This window comes from Rhinopithecus roxellana, chromosome 1 (assembly GCF_007565055.1).
Source record: "Rhinopithecus roxellana isolate Shanxi Qingling chromosome 1, ASM756505v1, whole genome shotgun sequence".
NCBI lineage: Eukaryota > Metazoa > Chordata > Mammalia > Primates > Cercopithecidae > Rhinopithecus > Rhinopithecus roxellana.
Window position 1 is genome coordinate 192,229,409 of NC_044549.1, and position 18,601 is coordinate 192,248,009.

At 37.2% G+C, this 18,601-nt stretch overlaps 1 protein-coding gene across 3 annotated transcripts in view; it reads right to left on the minus strand.

The window, feature by feature from the left end:
- Positions 1-17,603, minus strand: part of SCN10A (sodium voltage-gated channel alpha subunit 10) — a 98,441-nt gene extending 80,838 nt beyond the window's left edge. For all 3 annotated transcript variants that reach the window (XM_010371499.1, XM_010371498.1, XM_010371497.1), the window contains exons 1-3: positions 17,334-17,603; positions 15,760-15,887; positions 12,679-12,759 (exon numbers count right to left, since the gene is read on the minus strand). In XM_010371499.1, the coding sequence (XP_010369801.1) occupies positions 12,679-12,759; positions 15,760-15,887; positions 17,334-17,603 (479 nt within the window). The remainder of the gene's footprint in view (positions 1-12,678; positions 12,760-15,759; positions 15,888-17,333) is intronic.
- Between the last annotated feature and the right edge of the window lie 998 nt (positions 17,604-18,601).

Below are 18,601 nucleotides of genomic sequence, written 5' to 3' on the forward strand. Positions count from 1 at the left end.
AAGAAGAACCAAAATAATTTTCAAGAAAACAAATAAGGAGGGGCATGTGAATCAACCAGGTTAAGTCTTACTATAGAGCGTTTTAATCCATGTGGTGTTGACTCAGGATGTGACAATGAGATTACTGGGAGAAACAGATTCCGTCAACATGGGAATCTGGTGCATGGCAGAAGCAGTGGTAGAAACCACTTGGGAAATGATGTATTGAAAATAATGTTGGAATAATCCATATGGAAAAGTATTGCAAGCCTATCTCATACCACACACATACAAAAATAAATTCTAGGAGATCAAAATACCTAAATGTAGAAAGGAAAACTGACTTTGAGGAGAAAACACAGAGTAATACCTTTATGGAATACTATATGGCAATAAAAAATGAATGAATTAGGTCTTCATGTATCCATTTGGGCATATCTCAAAAACATAATTTTAAAACATCAGATAAAGCACACATACAATATGATAACAGTTCCATAAATTTCAAAAGATACAAATCAATGCTTTATGCGTGCAGTGTTAAACACCCACTTCCCCGTCTGCAGTAGATGCAGTTTCATTTCACATGTTCTTTTCCAGGTGAGAAAACATTTATCTTCCCTACAACCAAATTGCTATAATTTGTCAAAGCTTTCCAGAATTTTGATATGGTTAGTGATGAGTGTCCAAAGGTCATCAAAGAGCCCCTTCAATGACTCTCTTAAACCAGGGCATGGGGAGAGTAGGAAAGTTCTGGTCTTGCCCTTCTTAACAATTTTTGACCCTCTGCTCTCTTCACCTTCTGGTGCCCAATCTGAGGAAGAACCTTTAGTTTCTTCCTAAGCAAAAAAGGGTATTAGAAAATGGAATATATATCTTTATCTTTCCACAAGCAGACAGATATGCAGGCATACAGAAAGGCATAGAGCCACCATTATCAGCAGGTAATCATGCAAAGCTAGTGTTTCAGCAAGGAATAATAGAAGGGAGGGAAGACAAGGAAAAAGTTTGTGTTAAGAACATGGCAATAAGATTGGTTTCTGATTCCTTACTGGCTACAATTTAATGCTTTTTCAAAAATATCCAGCATGATCTTTAGAGCCCCAGTCTATCCCAAGGACATTTATTCTCTTCCTCTGGGCTCTCAGCAACATAGGAAACAGCTAATGGCTATTATCAATTTGCATTTCAAAAAGAAAATCTAGTCTGATTATTTCCACGAGGCCAACGATGCTGAACATCATCCAATACCTGTCACACAAATCCCCAGGCTGGTGACCATATAGGTAGATTTGTATATGTTATATTTTTCATAGTGTGCATATAAAGGGAATTATGTCAATAATTCAGTTAATACAAAATCTCTTAAAGAATGGATTTGATAGTGGGAATGGAAAGGATCCAACTTTGGAAGACAATTTGGCAACATCTCAAAAATTAAAATGTACACCCTTTTGACCTGGCAATTCTGCTTCTAGAAATTCATCCCTTAATTTTACTCATATTATGTGTACGAAGATATATGTGTAAGAATATTCACCAAAAAATTAATATATGGTGGCAAAATATGAGGATTATGTTAATTATGATAAACATGAATGTCTATCAATAGTAAGACAGTTAAATAAACTTTGCTTCATCCATGCAAATGAAATCTGTTCAGCTAATTTCTACAAAACAGCTGCTGCTGGGATTTTTTTGGGGATGTCATTGAATTTATAGACTAATTTGGGCAGCACTCACACTTTAACAATTGTGAATCTTCTAATCCAGTCACATGAGACATCCTTTAATTCATTTAGGTACTTTAAAATTTCTCTCAATAGTGCTTTATTTTTTTTTAGTATAAAGGTCTTGTGCATATTTTTAAAACAGCATTTGGATTTATTAGATCTACTGTTTTTCTATTTTCTAATTTATTGCTTTTTATAATTATTAACTTCTTTCTTTCATTTGTTATCCTTTTTCTAGTTTTATGTTAGGTCTTTAAATAATTTCTTTTCAGCTTTTACTGATATAAATATTCTATGCTTTAGTGTTATGAATTATTCCCTGAATATGTATGTCTTTAACTGCACTCTCTAGGTTTTTATTAAACTGTTTTTTATCTTTTCTTCCCTAGAAATTATATAATTTTAGTTTGTAGTTTGTTTTTTGTCCAAGAGTTCTTTAAGAGAGATTTTTAAAAAGTTATCAAGTGGAAAGTCCTCTCATTTTATTAAATTTGGTTATTATTTTTTAACTTTTTTGCAATGTGGTCAGAGAATGTTTTCTATATTATTTCCACTTTCTGGAGCTTATTGAGGTTTTTGTCATGGCTTAATATTTGGTTTGATTTGTTTGTTTTTTTGAAAAGGATGTGCATTTTCTATTGTTAGGGAAGGTAGTTTGCTATATATTAATCAGATACATTATATTAATTATATTACTAGGTCATCTATAGCTTCACATACTTTTTAATACATTTGATCTGTTATTGGCTAAAATTAATTGAAAATTTCTATTCCCACAAGGTTTTAATTTATCTTCCTACTCTAATAATTTTTGATTTATAAATATTGTTGCCATCTTATTTGTTGCAAAGATATAGATTACTATTATGTCTTTAATATTAATATGTCCGTGCAATTTTTGTCCTATTTCATGCTTTTTGACCTAAATTCCACTTTCTATAATATTAAGATCATGGATACTGCTTTCTTTGTTTGCCTTTGCTTATGTCTTTCGAATTCTATAATTTTAACCTTTCTGTGTCACCATGAGGAGTACCTTTTTTATTCAACATAGAGTTGGGTATTGCTTTGTAATGTAATAGGCATTTTTAAAAATAGGTGCGTCAAATCCATTTATATTTATTGACATGACAGATTTGCTTAGTCTTAGCTTGTTTATATTATTTTACATGATGTATTTAGTTTTTAAAATATTAGGTTGGTACAAAAGTAATTGTGGTTTTTGCGTTGTTGAAATTTGCCGTTTGATATTGGAATACATTCTTAAATAAATGTGGCTATGTTATACATCATTTTAATGTTTATTTCTCACTTTATGTTTTTTTGTTAATGACTACTTGCTGTTTATTTTATATTTATTTTAGACTATGGAAATTATGTTACAGAAAAAGCAAATTCTAGCAATTTTCTTATTTGAGTTCAAAATGGGTTGTAAAGCAGCAGAGACAACTCAACATCAGCAATGCATTTGGCCCAGGAACTGCTAAAAAAGATACAGTGCAGTGGTGGTTCAAGAAGCTTTGCAAAGGAGAGAGCCTTGAAGATGAGGAGAGTAGTGGCTGGCCATTGGAAGTTGACAATGACCAGTTGAGAGCAATCATCGAAGTTGATCCTCTTACAACTACACAAGAAGTTGCCGAAGAACACAACGTGACCGTTCTATGGTCATTCGTCATTTGAAGCAAATTGGAAAGGTGAAAAAGCTCCATAAGTGGGTGCCTCATAAGCTAAGGAAAAATGTTTAAAAAATCATCATTTTGAAGTATTGTCTTCTCTTATTTATGCAACAAAAATGAACTATTTCTTAATCAGATTGTGATGTGCGATGAAAAGTGAATTTTACATGACAACTGGCAATGACCAGCTTGCTGGTTGGATTGAGAAGAAGCTCCAAAGCACTTCCCAAAGCCTAACTTGCACCAAAAAAAAGTCATAGTCACTGCTTGGTGGTCTGCTGCAGGTCTGATCCACTATAGCTTTCTGAATCCCAGCAAAGCCATTACATCTGAGAAGTATGCTCAGCAAATCGATGAGATGCACAGAAAACTGCAAGGCCCAAAGCCAACATTGGTCAATAGAAAGGGCCCGTTCACTCTAATGGTAGTTTCTTTTGCTGTGCAGAAGCTCTTTAGTTTAATGAGATCCCATTTGTCAATTTTGGCTTTTGTTGCCATTGCTTTTGGTGTTTTAGACATGAAGTCCTTGCCCATGCCTATGTCCTGAATGGTATTACCTAGGTTTTCTTCTAGGGTTTTTATGGTATTAGGTCTAACATTTAAGTCTCTAATCCATCTTGAATTAATTTTCGCATAAGGAGTAAGGAAAGGATCCAGTTTCAGCTTTCTACTTATGGCTAGCCAATTTTCCCAGGACCATTTATTAAATAGGGAATCCTTTCCCCATTCCCTACAGAATGGGAGAAAATTTTTGCAATCTAGTCATCTGACAAAGGGCTAATATCCAGAACCTACAAAGAACTCAAACAAATTTACAAGAAAAAAAAAAACCCATCAAAAAGTGGGCAAAAGATATGAACAGACATTTTTCAAAAGAAGACATGCATACAGCCGACAGACACATGAAAAAATGCTCATCATCACTGGCCATCAGAGAAATGCAAATCAAAACCACAATGAGGTACCATCTCACACCGGTTAGAATTGCAATCATTAAAAAGTCAGGAAACAACAGGTGTTGGAGAGGATGTGGAGAAATAGGAACACTTTTACACTGTTGGTGGGATTGTAAACTAGTTCAACCATTATGGAAAACAATATGGCGATTCCTCAAGGATCTAGAACTAGATGTACCATATGACCCAGCCATCCCATTATTGGGTATATACCCAAAGGATTATAAATCATGCTGCTATAAAGACACATGCACACGTATGTTCATTGCAGCACTATTCACAATAGCAAAGACTTGGAATCAACCCAAATGTCCATCAGTGACAGACTGGATAAAGAAAATGTGGCACATATACACCATGGAATACTATGCAGCCATAAAAAAGGATGAGTTTGTGTCCTTTGTAGGGACATGAATGCAGTTGGAAGCCATCATTCTCAGCAAACTATCACAAGAACAGAAAACCAAACACCGCATGTTCTCACTCATAGGTGGGAACTGAACAATGAGATCACTTGGACTCGGGAAGGGGAACATCACACACCGGGGCCTATTATGGGGAGGGGGGAGGGGGGAGGGATTGCATTGGGAGTTATACCGGATTTAAAGGACGAGCTGATGGGTGCTGACGAGTTGATGGGTGCAGCACATCAACATGGCACAAGTATACATATGTAACAAACCTGCACGTTATGCACATGTACCCTAGAACTTAAAGTATAATTTAAAAAAAAAAAAAAAACAGAAAGGGCCCAATTCTTCTCCACAACAACTGACTGCATGTCACACAATCAACACTTACTTCAAAAGCTGAGCGAATTGGGCTATGAAGTTTTGCCTCATCTGCCATATTCACCTGACCTCTCACCAACCAACTACCACTTGTTCAAGCATCTCAACAACTTTTTGCAGGTGAAACACTTCCACAACTGGCAGGATGCAGAAAATGCTTTCCAAGAGTTTGTTGAATCCCGAAGCATTGACTTTCATGTTACAGGAATAAACAAACTCATTTCTTATTGGCAAAAATGCGTTGATTGTAATGGTTCCTACTTTGATTAATAAATAAGTGTTTGAGCCTAGTTATAATGATTTAATATTCACGGTCTGAAACCCCAATTACTTTTACACCTTTTCATTATTTGGCGTATCTTGTTTGCTTTTTATTTTTTGATGTACAATTCTTCCAGTATTTAGAGTTTGTCATATTATTTGTTACAAATATATAGATTACTAAAGAGTTTGTATCTTTATCCTAGTGGTTATCTTTATAAGTAAAAACTTATTATAAATTTTTAATTATAATTAAAACCATGTAATACATTGTCCTTAGTGTGCTAGTTCTTGAAACAAAATCTCTCATTTCAGTTTGGTGATTCTCTTTCCTTTTCTCTCTGTTTTATCCATCATCTGACTGTATTTAATAATTTTTTTTTTTGTGCTTACCTTTGTACTGTCAAATATAATTATTTTGTCCATTTCTTGATTTGTCAACTTTAAATAATACTCTTTAACTTCCTGTTATTATAGAAACATCAGTAAGTGAACATACTCTGCTCCCAGGTTCTTTCCTCTTTCTGCTTCCATTTCTTGCTATTTGTATCATGTCAACACTTGCAGGGCCTCTGGGGCTTGTAGGGGGGTAAAATGCCTTTATTCTCATTTTTATCCCCCTCTGGAGGCACCGTGGTTTAACAAGCCCTGATCTGCTAAGTGATTTAGCACTTCTCCGCCCACTTCTGGTCTTCTAATTGTTTTGACATCATTTGTTCTCTGTGTTTTCCATTCTCTTTCTCTTTGTTCTTGTATATTTATACTGTTCTTTTCCCCATGCTGTCATTCTATTGGCATTTTGAGAGGGTGGGGTAAAACATATGCATTCTATCTTCCACATTTAACCAGAATCTCCGGATAACTCCCAAATAACTCATTTTGAAAAAAGTCTTTTGCATTAAAAGTTCGGAAGAAGCATAGACATTTTACGTGCTATATAATCTCAACTATATTAAATATAATTTTATGACTTTGTGATTTCTCTACCTAGTTACCATCTTCTGATTTATATTTTCAGTGTTCAGCATTAATGCAATGGTCATTTATTTTAAAAATTATGAAGTTTTTATTATGATATGTAACATGTATAATAAAAATGTACATAAAACATAAATTAATTGTTTTAAAACAAATGTTTGTGTATTAATCAGCCCTTGATGCCGTAACAAACTATCATGGATGGGTGGCTTATGCAACAGAAATGTATTTTCTCAAAAATCTGGAGGTTAAATCCTGAGATTGGGATGTCAGCATAGTTGGGTCTGGGGAAGACTCTCTTTCTAGCTTGTAGATGACTGCTTTGTCCTTGTGTTCTCACACGAAGGGGAGAAGACTGTGTCTTTCTCTTATAAAGACACCAGTTCTACCACTTAAGGGCTCTACTCTTGTGACTTCATTTAACCTCAGTCACCTCCTTAAAGGCCCAATCTCCAACATAGCAACATGGGGGGTTAGTTTCAACATTTGAATTTTGAGGGGACACAATTCACTCCATAGTAGCTTGTGTGACAACTATCCATGCCATAAAATGGAACATGACCAACACTTTACCAGCCCCTTCCCAATTACATCCTCCTTCTTCTGCCCTGGAGGCTACTATTCTCCTAATTTTTGGTACTTTTTCTTGCCTTACTTTATTGATGTTTTTACTTCATAAGTATGCATTCCTAAACAAAATAGTTTAGTTTTGCCTGATTTCAAATTTTATATAAATGAATCATGTTTATATAATCCTTTGCATTTGGCCTTTTTTGTTCAATATTACATTCTTAAGACTCATCCTTATTGTTGTGCAGGACTAAAGTTCATTCATTTTTATTGCTGTATATTTTCTCATTTTAGAATGTAACAGAAATAGTTAACATACTCAAAGTTTATGGACACTTGAGTGGTTTCTGGTTTGGGGTTTTTATGGGCAAATGTTCACAAACTTTCTTGTAACTGTATTCTGGTGGCCACAATTACATATTTCTGTTAAACACAGGTATGTTAAGAGTGCAATAGAAGAATACAGTATATGTGTGCTTTCACCTTTACCAGATAATGCCCAATGCTTTCCAAAGAGGTTGTCCAGATTTACACTCCCACTAGCAGTGTGTGAGTTTCTGTTGCTCCATGTCATTCCCAATACTTGGTATTGTGACACTTTAAAAAATTTCCCTTCTATGATGAACATGGAATAATATTTCAGTATGATTTTAATTTGCATCTCTTTGATTTAAAAAAAGGTTAAGAATACTTTCATATGTTTATGGCCATTTAGATTTCCATTTTGTAAAGTGCCTATTCAAATTTTGTGCTATTTTACAAGTGGTTGTTCTGACATTTTTCTAATTGATTTGTAGGGTTCATTACTCTGAATATAAGCACTTGCTTTTTCACGCTCTTAAAGTTGTCTTCTGATGAACATTCTTAATTGTAGTATACTAAAATGTATCCGTTTTTTCCTCTATATTTAGTGCTTCTTGTGTCATATGTAATAAAGTTTTCCTTAATCTGAGGTCATAAAGATATTCCTGTTTGTTTTTTCCTTTCAAAAACTTACCCACCACGATCAAGTTGGCTTCATACCTGGGATCAAAGCTGGTTCAACATATGCAAGTCAATAAATGTAATCCATCACAAAAACAAAACCCACATGATTATCTCAACAGATGCAGAAAAGGCCTTCGACAAAATTCAACACCGCTTCATGCTAAAAACTCTCAATAAACTAGGTATGATGGAATATATCTCAAAATACTAAGAGCTATTTATGACAAACACCCAGCCAATATCATACTGAATGGGCAAAAACTGGAAGCATTTCCTTTGAAAACCAGCACAAGACAAGGATGCCCTGTCTCACCACTCCTATTCAACATAGTATTGGAAGTTCTGGCCAGGGCAACCAGGCAAGAGAAAGAAAAAAGGGGTATTCAAATAGGAAAAGAGGAAGTCAAATTGTCTCTGTTTGCAGATGACATGATTGTATATTTAGAAAACCCCATCATTTCAGCCCCAAATCTCCTTAAGCTGATAAGCAACTTCAGCAAAGTCTCAGGATACAAAATCAGTGTACAAAAATCACAAGCATTCCTATACAACAGTAACAGACAAACAGCCAAATCATGAGTGAACTCCCATTCACAGTTGCTACAAAGAGAATAAAATACCTAGGAATACAACTTACAAGGAATGTGAAGGACTTCTTCAAGGAGAAGTAAAAACAACTGCTCAAGGAAATAAGAGAGGACACAAATAAATGGAAAAACATTCCATGCTCATGGATAGGAAGAATCAATATCATGAAAATGGTCATACTGCCCAAAGTAATTTATAGATTCAATGCTATCCCCATCAAGCTGCCACTGACTTTCTTCACAGGATTAGAAAAATACACTTTAAATTGCATATGGAACCAAAAAAGAGCCTACATAGCCAAGACAATCCTAAGCAAAAAGAACAAAGTTGGAGGCATCATGCTGCCTAAATTCAAATTGTACTACAAAGCTACAGTAACCAAAATAGCATGGTACTGGTACAAAACAGGTATATAGACCAATGGAACAGAACATAGGCCTCAGAAGTAACACCACCCATCTACAACCATCTGATCTTTGACAAACTTGACAAAAACAAGCAATGGGGAAAGGATTCGCTATTTAATAAATGGTGTGGGGAAAACTGGCTAGCCTTATGCAAGAAACTGGACCCCTTCCTTACACCTTATATAAAAGTTAACTCAAGGTAGATTAAATACTTAAACATAAGACCTAAAACCATAAAAACCCTAGAAGAAAACGTAGGCAATACCATTCAGGACATAGGCATGGGCAAAGGCTTCATGACTAACACATCAAAAGCAATGGCAACAGAAGCCAAAATGGACAAATGGAATCTAATTAAACTGAAGAGTTTCTGCACAGCAAAAGAAGCTATCATCAGAGTGAACAGGCAACCTACAGAATGGAAGACAATTTTTGCAATCTACTCATCTGACAAAGGGCTGATATCCAGAATCTACAAAAAACTTAAAGAAATTTACAAGAAAAAAACAAACAACCCCATCAAAAAGTGGGCAAAGGATATGAACAGACACTTCTCAAAAGAAGACTTTTATGCAGACAACAAGCATATGATAAAAAGCTCATCATCACTGGTCATTAGAGAAATGCAAATCAAAACCACAATGAGATGGCATCTCATACCAGTTAGAATGGCAATCATTAAAAAGTCAGATGCTGGAGAGGATGTGGAGAAATAGGAATGCTTTTACGCTGTTGGTGGGAGTGAAATTAGTTCAACCATTGTGGAAGACAGTGTGGTGATTCCTCAAGGATCTAGAACCAGAAATACCGTTTGACCCAGCAATCTCACTGCAGGGTATATACCCAAAAGATTATAAATTATTCTACTATAAAGACACATGCACACATATGTTTATTGGGGCACTCTTCACAATAGCAAAGAGTTGGAACCAACCAAATGTCCATCAGTGATAGACTGGATAAAGAAAATGTAGCACATCCCTAGAACTTAAAGTATAATAATAATAATAATAAATAATAATAAAGCAAATGTGGCACATATACACCATGGAATACTATGCAGCCATAAAAAAGGATGAGCTCATGTCCTTTGCAGGGACATGGATGAAGTGGGAAACCATCATTCTCAGGAAACTAACACAAGAACAGAAAACCAGACACTGCCTTTTCTCACTCGTAAGTGGGAGTTGAACAATGAGAACACATGGACACAGGGAGGGGAACATCACACACCAGGGCCTGTTGAGGGATGGGGGGCTAGGGGAAGGATAGCATTAGGAGAAATACCTAATGCAGATGATGGGTTGATGGGTGCAGCAAACCACCATGGCATGTGTATATCTATGTAACAAACCTGCACTTTCTGCACATGTACTCCAGAACTTAAAGTATAATAAAAAAAAGAGCTTTATATATTTATATTTCACAAAGAAAGTGAGATGTTGATATACCTAGAATTGATTCTTGTGTGTGGAGCAAAGTTGCATGTTTAATATAGTTTTTCCAGTGAGATTCCTAATTCTTCAGCATCACTTTTTGAAGACTGCCTTTTCCCTACTGTTCTGGGGTGCCACCTATTCACACGTTAGATGTTTATATATGTGTTGGTCTGTTTATGGACTGCCTATTCTGTTACATTGTTCTGACCAATCTTACGCCAATGGCACACTGTTTCAATTAGAGCTTTATAGTAAATCTTGACATCCAGTAGAATGAGTTCTCCCACTTTGTATTTCTTCCTCAAAAGTTTCTTGGCTATAATTTGCTCTTTAAAATTTCATGTAAACTTTTGAGGAAGAAAATTTAAAGTTTAAAGTTTGTCAAGTAATACCAAAAGAAGCCTGTTGAAATATTGATTTGAGGATCATATTAAATTTATTAGTCATTTTGGGGAGTCTACAATATTGAGACTTTGAATCTGAGAACATGTCTCCCCACTGATTTGGTTTTCTTTAAAAATTTTGCACAATACATATATAATTTTCCTTGTAGACATCTTACTCATACTTTGATAATCTTATTCCTAGATACTTGACATTTTAAAGTGCCAGTGTAAATGGTATTTTTAAAAACTATTTTCTATTTGTTGCTAGTGTATACATACAATTGATTTATGTATGTTAATTTGTACCCAGCTACCTTACTATACTCTTTTATTAATTCTTGTATGTTATGTTGGATATTTTATGCATACAATCTTATTATCTGTAAATTACGTCTTTGGTACTTTTTTTCTTCTTCACTTTTTTTTTTTTCTTTTCTTTACTATGCTGGCTAAGACTTCTGTTACAAAGTGGAACTGAGAAGAACAGACATCTTTGGTTTTTTTTTTTTTTTTTGATCTCAAAGGGAAAGCGTTCCATGTTCCAATTCAGTATGATGCTTGATACTTTAAAACAATGAATATCCTTTCTCAGAGTGATGCAATTCCCTTTTTTTAAAAATTATTATACTTTAAGTTCTGGGGTACATGCGCAGAACGTGTAGGTTTGTTACATAGGTATACACGTGCCATGGTGGTTTGTTGCATCCATTAACCCGTCATCTACACTAGGTATTTCTCCTAATGTTATCCCTCCCCTAGCTCCCCAACCCCTCAATAGGCCCCAGTGTGTGATGTTCTCCTCCCTGTGTCCATGTGTTCTCATTGTTCAACTCCCACTTATAAGTGAGAAAATGCAGTGTTTGGTTTTCTGTTCTTGTGTTAGTTTGCTGAGAATGATGGTTTCCAGCTTCGTCCATGTCCCTGCAAAGGACATGAACTCATCCTTTTTTATGGCTGCATAGTATTCCATGTCATATATGTGCCACATTTATTCCTTTCTATTCCAACTTTTCTAAGAATTTAAAATTATAAATGGAAATTAAATTTTATCAAATGACTTTTAGCATCAATTAAGAAGACTATGTGATTCTTTTCCTTTAATCTATTAAGAAAACTATAACATATTTTCTGTTGTGGCATGCATTACTGTTATGGTTAGCAAAAAAAAAAAAAAAAAAAAGAAAAGAAAAGAAAGCTCTGCAAAGCACCTGTTATTATACCCAAAAGTATGTTAGGTCCAAGCTAGAGTGACAGTATCCCTCCCAGATGTGTGGATATGAAGTGGTTTTGGAAAGTTTCCACATTCTGAAACTACAGAGGGTTCATACACTAACCTAGGGAAATAGAATAACCTCAGGAATACTAAGATTACTTTGAGGCATATGAAGCTTGCTAACTTAACAGCTTCATTTATGAATTATTTTCTAAATATACTTCAGAGCCATTTGTTCTTAGTTCTGTCTCAGCTTTGCTTCTGTCTCTGTCTCTCTTTCACAGTAGGCCTTCTCAAAAGCATACCTTCTCTAAGGCATAAATTTATGTGTGCATCTAACAAGTGAGTATGTGTGCATGTGTGTGTGTGTGTCGGGGGCGAGGGGACTCATCAGACCACCTTAGACTAACGAAATGAGAAATTAGACTTTCTGGGGCTGGGACTTAGGCATTTAAAAAATCTCCCCAAAAATTGCAATATGCAGCCCAAGTTGAGAACCACTAATCTGTATCTCCTTGAAACTGAAAATCGTGAATGTTTATGAAACAAAGCTCATAGAAGGAGAGACCTAGTTATTACAAAGACGAACAGACAATAAGATTCAGCATTACCCACATGAGTCACGGCAAGATAAATAAAAGACAAAGACTGCCAAGTGAAGGAAGAAAAGAAAGCAAAAAGAGAAGGAACAATAATGATAGCAAATCTACTCACTCAATTTTCTCTGGAAGGTCAGTTTGGGTCATGCACACACAATTAACCAAAATAGTGACCGTAATAAATAAACTGAACCACCTGAAAAGCCTGTGTTAAGGAAAAGCTGAGATCACCAAGTCTCTGTGATGTCATCTAGGATCACCTTGATGCTGAATAATTACATTCATAAATATTAGCTAGTATTAGCTTTATGATCTTGTCACATAATGACCACTAACGTTTACTGAGTGTGCCTAAGCTAGGCTGAGTACTTTGTCCACGTTACTTCTAATATAACTAATCCACAGGTGGGTATTATTATCTACATTTTGAAGCTGAGAAGCAGGCTGACAGAAAATAAAAGTTAAATAACGTTTCTCAGGTCATGCAGCTAGTCAAGCATGCTGCAGAGATGTGAACTCTATCTGTCTGATAGACTCTGAGCAAGATAGAAGGAAACAGACACCATTTTCCAAAATGTCCTTCTGCCCCAAAGTCTTCATTTCACTACACAAAATACTCTGAAATTTCATCTGGCAAATGTCTTTTTTATTCTAAAAGACAAAGAGAAGTTAGAAACTTGGAGATAAGTGAAGAGGTACAAACTTTCATGGGAATTAGTTTCATCAGATTGTTTGCATAACTTAGTTGAGATCAGTTCCACCGAGGAAATGGTCTTCCGGATAGGAACGGTGGAGGCAGGCACAAGGAAGTGAAATACTGGCTCCGGAAGAAAACCCCAAGTAGAATTAGGCTGGAGTGGAGAACTCTGAATAGCTAGAGTGGAAAATACTGACAGCTGACTATGGGCAAAGGGATCACCAGAAGGGGAGGGAGACATTGAAAGGAAGGTGGGTGAATGGGGTAAACAGAAGGGAAGAAATGTTGGTGGGGAGAATCTAAAGGTAAATTGTTCCCACTTGGACATTTTTCTTAGGAATAGTTGGGCTCCTAACAGTACTTCCTAAGGAAAAACAAAGCTTGAAGATAAGCTTGACCTACAGAGAGAGTACAACACTCATTTTTCAAATGGAGCGCAAGTATTTAAATGTATTTTTGTTTTCTGTAAATGCCTTGATGTGTCCGGTTTTAGTTACTTAGGAACACATCTATTTTGAAAAGGAAAATTCTATTAATTAAACCACATTTTCCTGCTGACTTACAGTTAAATTAAGAAGTATGCTCACATGGGGGGAAATGTTAATCCAAGGATTAAACTAAAATCATGTCTCCAATTCTACAAACCTTTAAAAGTAATATATCTTATGTGTAATATTAGTTATGAAAACATTCATAGCAAATGTGATTAGAATTATATTTTTGGTGAAATATTAATAATAGGGCCCTGAGAATTCTAGTATCTTTTGGGGCTGGAGTTACCAAATTTATGAGATTTAAATGCAGACTTTTGTGAGGAAGAGACCCCCTCAACAGCTTTTCTGTTCAGCTGCGACTCTACCAAGCAATTATTTTACTCATCAAACCTCAAGATGAAGAGAATATTCACTGGTCACTTGGTTCTTTTAAGGGGATTTTATTTCTAATTAGCTGTTTTTTACTTATCCAGATGTAATTCAACCAGAATCCATATAGAGGAGTTTGTATGTTTGGGATTTCTCTCTATTTGTAATTTCCATGTAATTGTATATATTTTGAAAAAGCAACAACTACCCAAGCAGAGATGACACATTGAGAGAATAATTATCCTGATTACTTTCCATTAACTGCCTACTTCCTCACTGCAGATACTGCTCTATGCAGGATGCAGGCTGGTCTTCTTAACCAGGTACATGGTCTTGGATAATTTACTTAATGCCTCTGTGTGTCAGTTTCATTATCTGTAAAATGGGGATGGTAATCTCTACTTTGAATTGATGATGGTGTTGACACTTAGGAAGTATTTAGCAAGTGGGAGACTGCTATTGTCATTAAATATCCTTCTGTAGAATCTGAAAATTCAAGATTCAGCTCAGAAAATGTAATTCTTGCTGGCTAGCCATAAAGACAAAAATGTAAAAAGAGAAAACGTAATGCAACTTCATCAACTGTGCAGCTTCATGTTGAATGTGCAGCTAGATGACTGACTGTGCCAAGATTACTAGCTCAATGAGAACTGTCCAGAAATCCAACAATCTGCCTCAGAGTTAGGGAGCAGGGTAGAGCTCTTTTTTACTGATGCCTTCTAGGAAAAGCCTGGTTACCATTTGTCAGGCAACTGAGGCAGGTGTATTCTTGCATATCAATCTCCTGCAAGCCAGGGCTAAATTTGTCATAAGGAACTTCCAGTCCTTCCAATGATCAAGGATCTTAGGTCATTAGGATCTTTCCATTAGGACCACCCAGGAAGATCTTAGGAAAACAAACCAAAGTTTCTTTTCTCTACTAGTTTGGCTTGCCTTGCAAAATCCCCTGAAGGCAGCTTCTGACACTACCTAAAACAATTCATATAGTAGACATTTGACCAATGTGTCTCTAATCATTACAGTCTTGTACGGCATGAACCTCGGATTATTGACATTTTAAACCTGCTAGGAGTTTTTGAGTAACTTGTGATGTTAACAGTGCCCCATGACCAATGAGGTCTCATTGAGACTGTGTGTGCTCTTCCCATCATGGTCTGCTTTCCTTGCCCTCTAGGAAGTGCTGCTCTTTTGCTCAGTAAGCAGCCACTTCTCAGCATGGTATGGCACAGAGTAACAACCCACACCTATCTCATCTGCCCAAAGAAGGTTTGGGCCCTCTTACTGCCTGTTGTGTTGTGGGGAGAGCAGACCACACACCGTGGTGAGAATGTGTCTGGGGGCATCAGCAAACCTCCCCTCATAAAGAGGGCATTTTTCAAATTGTGCATCCACAGGTGTGTCTAGATTAGTCTGAGGTGGATCCAAACCACCTGTGTGTTGCGTGAACACTTCCTCTGTGTCTTGGGACTGCTTTGGGGTGTGGGACCTATTAAAGGCACAGGCCATTTTTTCAATCCAATAACCTCATTGTCCTTTTGGGATTCAATTGGATAAGGGCTCTGTTGTTAACCTCTAAAGAAGGTACTGGACACGGTGAGCAAAGTCTGATTCTAACATGTGGAAGAGGCAATTGTGCAAAGGATATGAGTGGACAGACACTTTGATGGCCGTTCTTCTGATCAGGTTGAAAGGACTGAATAGCCACAGGGCCCGAGTGGCACTAAACCGGGAAATCGTCCTCCCTTTGTTCAGCACCATAAATGTCTAAAACAAAACAAAACAGAAAGTGGACCTCCAATGAGAAACAAGATTCCTTATACAACCATATTTTTAAACATGAGTGGCATTATCTCAGGCTCATGAGCAAGAAGGGCTCTGGGAACCACAGGTCAATGAGAGCCAAATGGAGGCACGGAGAGGTAGAGAGGATCAAGGACTAAAAGCCGTATCCTCACCCTCTCAGCAAGATCCTGGTCTCTGGGACTGACAGTGCACCAAGATGAGCCCACTGAGGGTGCTTCATGGACAGACAGCCGATCCTCGGGCTGGTAAGATGTATTATGCCCAGGGGAGGATTCTGGCAGCAGGATGGTGAAGTTCTGGTTGCATTTAATTTCTCTTCTGACTAGAGAACCATGCTTGTTTTGTAATGTTTCTTCTGTCTCCACCTCCTATGTCTTTGCCTCTTAAACCCTCTCCTGTTTTCTCCCTCTGAGCATTTAGGAGTATATGAACTCTTGGCATGGGAGAGGAGGAAGAAAGATATTCAGTGGCCTTTTTATTTACTCTGCTAGCCATATTTGAGATGGCTGGTTCCTGTCCTCCTAAATCCCAAACATGCATTCACCATTTTTTGGTTCTGTAGAACATCTCAAATACAACATAGGTGAGATAATTGTCATGAAGAAGCTCTTGTTTAAATTAGTGATTCTCAAACTTTTTGATTTCAGGGATTATTGCTCTCAAACCTTATTGAGGACCCCAAATAATTTTGTTTATGTTAATACCTTTTTGTTTATGCCATATATATGTATATCATATTAGAAATTAATATATATGTATATATGCTTATACACACATGCATACATATGTGTGTATATATACCTCATATTAGAAATTTAAAACTCAGGAAATTTTAAAACACGGGAATATACAAGTACACATTCCAGTAGCTGTCAGAGTGATGACATCATCCCCCATCAATAGCCTCTATATTTACCAATGTATGATGATAAGAGAATGTGTGTGAAAAAGACAAATTATATCCAAGTATTGTTATAAAATAGTTTTGATTTTATAAACCCACTAAAAGAGTTTTGGGTACACCAGGGGTTCCAAGATCATAGTTGAGGACCACTGGCTTAAATCATCCTGCTTTCTGTCCTCATCCCCATACTCCTCCCCCAACCTCAAGATGTGTGCTCTCCACCTGCAAAGAGAGCCAACTCCTCTGGAGGCCCCAGGCCAGAGCTCATCCAAGGGAACAGCCAACTTTCCCTGAAAGCTCTGCAGCAGTTATCTGCTTTTGAAGATCTGGGTTTAGTTAGTTTCTATCATAAATATCATAAAAATTCAAAGAGATCATCAAAGACGTTAGATATGGTTTTTTTGTTGTTAATGGAATCTTTAGCAGACAACATCCTGGGCTGGGTGGGACCAAGACTTCCTCTCCAAGAGCTGAGAGCAGACATTCCTACTGGTAGCTCTTACCCGGTGTGTGCTGTAGAAGGTGTCTAGATCCTCCAGGGGCTCCCCGATCAGTTCTGCTGGGAGCTCACCATAGAACTTGGGCAGCTGGTTGCAGGCTTTCAAGTCTAGCTGTGGCCGAGTCTTCTCTTCTTGGTCCTTCTGCTCCCTGTGCTTCTCTCTGGCTTTCTTTGCTGCCTGCTTGGCAGCAATTTGCTTCTCTATCTCCACCAGTGACTCCGGAGTAAAGCGACGAAAGTTGTTAGTTTCGAGGGATCCAATGGGGAATTCCATCTTCTCATTCTTCTTCAGGAAGTATTTATACTCTTATAAGAGTGGACATAACCACAGAGAGGTGACAGCTTGCCCACTGGTTCTGTCCCTCTCATCTGTCCCATTTTGATTGTCAGAACAGCCCCCCTCCCACCCTCATATCTGGCTTTTTCCTGAACTCATGCTTGGCTCCTCCCAGGAACCCATTCCCCTGCAATGCTCTCAGGAGAGGCTGTTTATTCCACCCTCCTCCAGGTGGCTATGTCTTTGCTACCCATGTGCTTCTATGTCATTGCTTCTTCACCACTTTGTACCATCCTACCACCACCACCACCACGAGATTTAGCCATGCTGCCCTCTCTCCTCATTTCCAGGACCACTGAGCTCCAGGCACTCTCCCATATTCATCAAATACTTTGGTTCATAGTCTATTTTATCTTAAGTCTCATGCTACTTTCTTATCACACCCTTTTATTTATCGACATTGTCAACATTTCTCCCCCTGTTTGAATTCTGTTTGGACCTCCAAGTTACTGGAGAGCTCCAGATTATTGGAGACTTTCACCGGAACCTCCAATTTCATTGGGACCTCCAGGTTTAGTCTATGGCTGAACACTTCTGTCCATGTCAGACCTGTGGTCCACAATTTTAGCCACTCCTCACCCTTATCCTAAATCCCAAGCCTAAGTCAATCTAGAACCGTTCCCCTGAACTGCTGAGGGGTGATGGGGAAACTCAGTATTGCCTGGGAATCATATGGTATCCCTAGTCAGCAGTTTCTTCTAGTCTGAGGTTTCAAATACACTCTTTTTCTCACTATTCCCTGTCTTCTTTTGCAGTGAGCCAATGACCACATTTCCTAGTTCATGGAGAAAAACAGAACTCTGTCAACTTCATACCATCAAACCTCTGACTCACCTGCGTCTGCAGCCTTTTTTCCTCTGCCCCTTCTGTTACAACATGAGAGGTATCATCCCACATTCTAAGGACCACTCCTTTCCCTCTGCTTAGGGTCTTAT